The 2,388-nt window shown below is 43.8% G+C and overlaps 1 protein-coding gene across 1 annotated transcript; it reads right to left on the bottom strand.

Moving 5' to 3' along the window:
* Window positions 1–612: 612 nt before the first annotated feature.
* LOC149156877 (uncharacterized) lies at window positions 613–1,833 on the bottom strand. Its single transcript, XM_089444895.1, has one exon. The coding sequence runs from the start codon at window positions 1,831–1,833 to the stop codon at window positions 613–615; it is 1,221 nt and encodes a 406-aa protein (XP_089301021.1).
* Between the last annotated feature and the right edge of the window lie 555 nt (window positions 1,834–2,388).

Here is a 2,388-nt window from a genome sequence, read left to right as displayed (position 1 = left end):
GTGAGAGGGGGCAGCCTTGTCTCAATCCTCTGGAGCTTCGGAAGTAGCGGCTGGGCCTGCCATTGATTAGGGGAGTTGTCCAAGGATTTGAGATACATTCCATAATGATGCTTATGAACTTGTTGGAGAGTCCAAACTTCCGGAGGACAGCAGCTAAGAATTGGTGATTGACCCTGTCAAAGGCGTTTGCCATGTCAAGTTTTATGATCATACCTCTTTCCTTTCTATGGAAACTGTTGTGGATTGCTTCTTGGATCAGAATAACATTGTCCATTATTTGTCTTTTAGGGACGAATCCTCCTTGGTTTTCTGAGATAAGGGAGGGCAGAAGCTTTTTCAATCTATTAGCCAGGATTTTGGTAACTATTTTGTAGGAGACATTGCAGAGGGAAATGGGTCTGAAACGATCAAAGGAGAGGGGGTTAGGGTCCTTGGGGATAAGCGCCAAGTGGGAGGATTTAGTGTAATCACCCATCTTGGTTTTTTTGAAAATGTTTTTGACCATCCTTACTAAGTCTTTCTTTATAATATCCCAGTGAGTCCGGTAGAAAGCAGATGTGAAACCATCAGGTCCGAGGGCCTTGTCCGGCTGCATACTGAAGACGGCTTCCCTTATTTCTTCCTCTGAAACATCCTGATCCAGCTCTCTGTTTTGACGTTCATTGATTTTACATTCGACTGGTTGTAGAAAGTCCACGCTGTCCATATACGGGGGTCTGCAGATAAGAGACTTTTGAAGTGATTGTGGGCAGCTTCTTTGATTTCCTCTTGTTCTTTTAATTCTTTCCCCTCAGCAATGATTTTTTCAATTTGATTTCCTGCTCTTCTGAGCTTGAGGTTATTATGGAAGAACGAGGTGTTCTTATCTCCCGCCCTGAGCCAGAGACACCTCGATTTCTGTCTCAGCTCCTCTTCCTCTTCTCTGTTCTGCCTGTATAGTTCCCTGAACATTTCATTTTCCTGAAGTTGCTCTTCCTTTGAGATTTGTTGATCCTCCTTTTCCTGATTCCATTTTTCAAGTTTTCTGTGTAGCTCGATTCTTTTGTTTTTCTCTAATATTGCATTCTCTTTTGCCCACTGTTTGATTGTTGTCCTTAGGGATTTTAATTTGCATTCCCAGACATAGTGAGGGGAGCCAATGACTTTCGTCTCCCAGCTTTCCTTGATGATCTTGCGGAAGTCCTCCCTGCTATCCCAAATTTTATTGTATTTGAACGGGATAGGGCCGAGATTTCCTATTCTGTCTAGAATCAAAACCACAGGCTTGTGATCTGATGCTGTAGCATGGACAATCTTACTTTTTATTGAGGAGAAACCTGCAGCTATTCTTTCATGAATCAAGATCCTGTCCAATCTCTCTTTGATGTTATGAATTCCTGCTCTCTTGTTGCTCCATGTGAATTTACCATTGCAAGGTGGAAAATCGATGAGTTTATGAGTTTCTATTATTGTTTCCAAAGCATCTCTTGAAGGGTCAGCAAGGAATTTCCCTCCGATTTTTTCTTCAATGTTCCTTATTAGGTTCAAGTCGCCACCCAAAACTATGTTCCTGTTTTGACATGCCTGTAGCTCTGAATTGATAGATTCCCAACAGAATGCTTTATCCCTATAGTGATTTGGGGCATAGATGTTGAGCACAGTAAATTCTTCTTTTGTGAGTTTGTTTTTGAGGTCAGTTCTAACCCACCAGTAGGTTGAGTTTTGTCTGATGAGGTCCCATTTTCTCTTGTTCCACAGTGTACCTATTCCTCCTGAGGCGCCCAATGAATCTGTTGTTGTTCCTGCAAAGATTTTGTATCTTTTTGTAATAGATTGAAAGTCTTGGTTGGACATTTTGGTCTCTTGGATTAGGAAAACATCTGGTTGCTCATGACTGATTAAATCCCGAGCTGCATTGGATTTTAGAGAGGAGCCCAGTCCCCTACAATTCCAAGAGACCAAAATCATTACTTACTGGTTTTTTGGTGAGCCCCTCTCTTCTCTTTGTCTTCTCCCCACTTCCTTTTTTCTTGTCCAAGAAAGAGTCCATCGATTGTTGTGTGCCCATGGCCATTTCTTTAGCTGTTGTTTCGTCTCTTAGTTTTTTATTTGATTTTCTGCCTGCTTTTTTCGGAGGGTCTGAGGTGTAGCTTGCTTCTTTGAGTTTGTTTCTTGTTAGGATACGCTCAACGGTAGGGGGAGGGGAGGGGAGGGGCTGAGAAGGGGAAGGAAGGACTGCTAGAGCAGTGGCTGAGGAGAGGAGGGGGGGAGGAAGGGTCCTCATCTGCCAGTGATTCAAAGGGGTTGGAGGAGGAGGGGAAAGGCTGAGTCAAGATGGGAGGGGGAGGAAGGGGGGTAGCTTGGGGTTCCGGGGGGGGTTTGGGTTTAGGGCCAGACTGAATGGGGTTT

This window comes from Pinus tabuliformis, chromosome 9 (genome assembly GCF_031772625.1).
Source record: "Pinus tabuliformis cultivar Carrire ecotype Pingquan chromosome 9, CPIR1, whole genome shotgun sequence".
Lineage (NCBI taxonomy): Eukaryota > Viridiplantae > Streptophyta > Pinopsida > Pinales > Pinaceae > Pinus > Pinus tabuliformis.
This window is presented reverse-complemented; position numbering and strand designations above follow the sequence as displayed.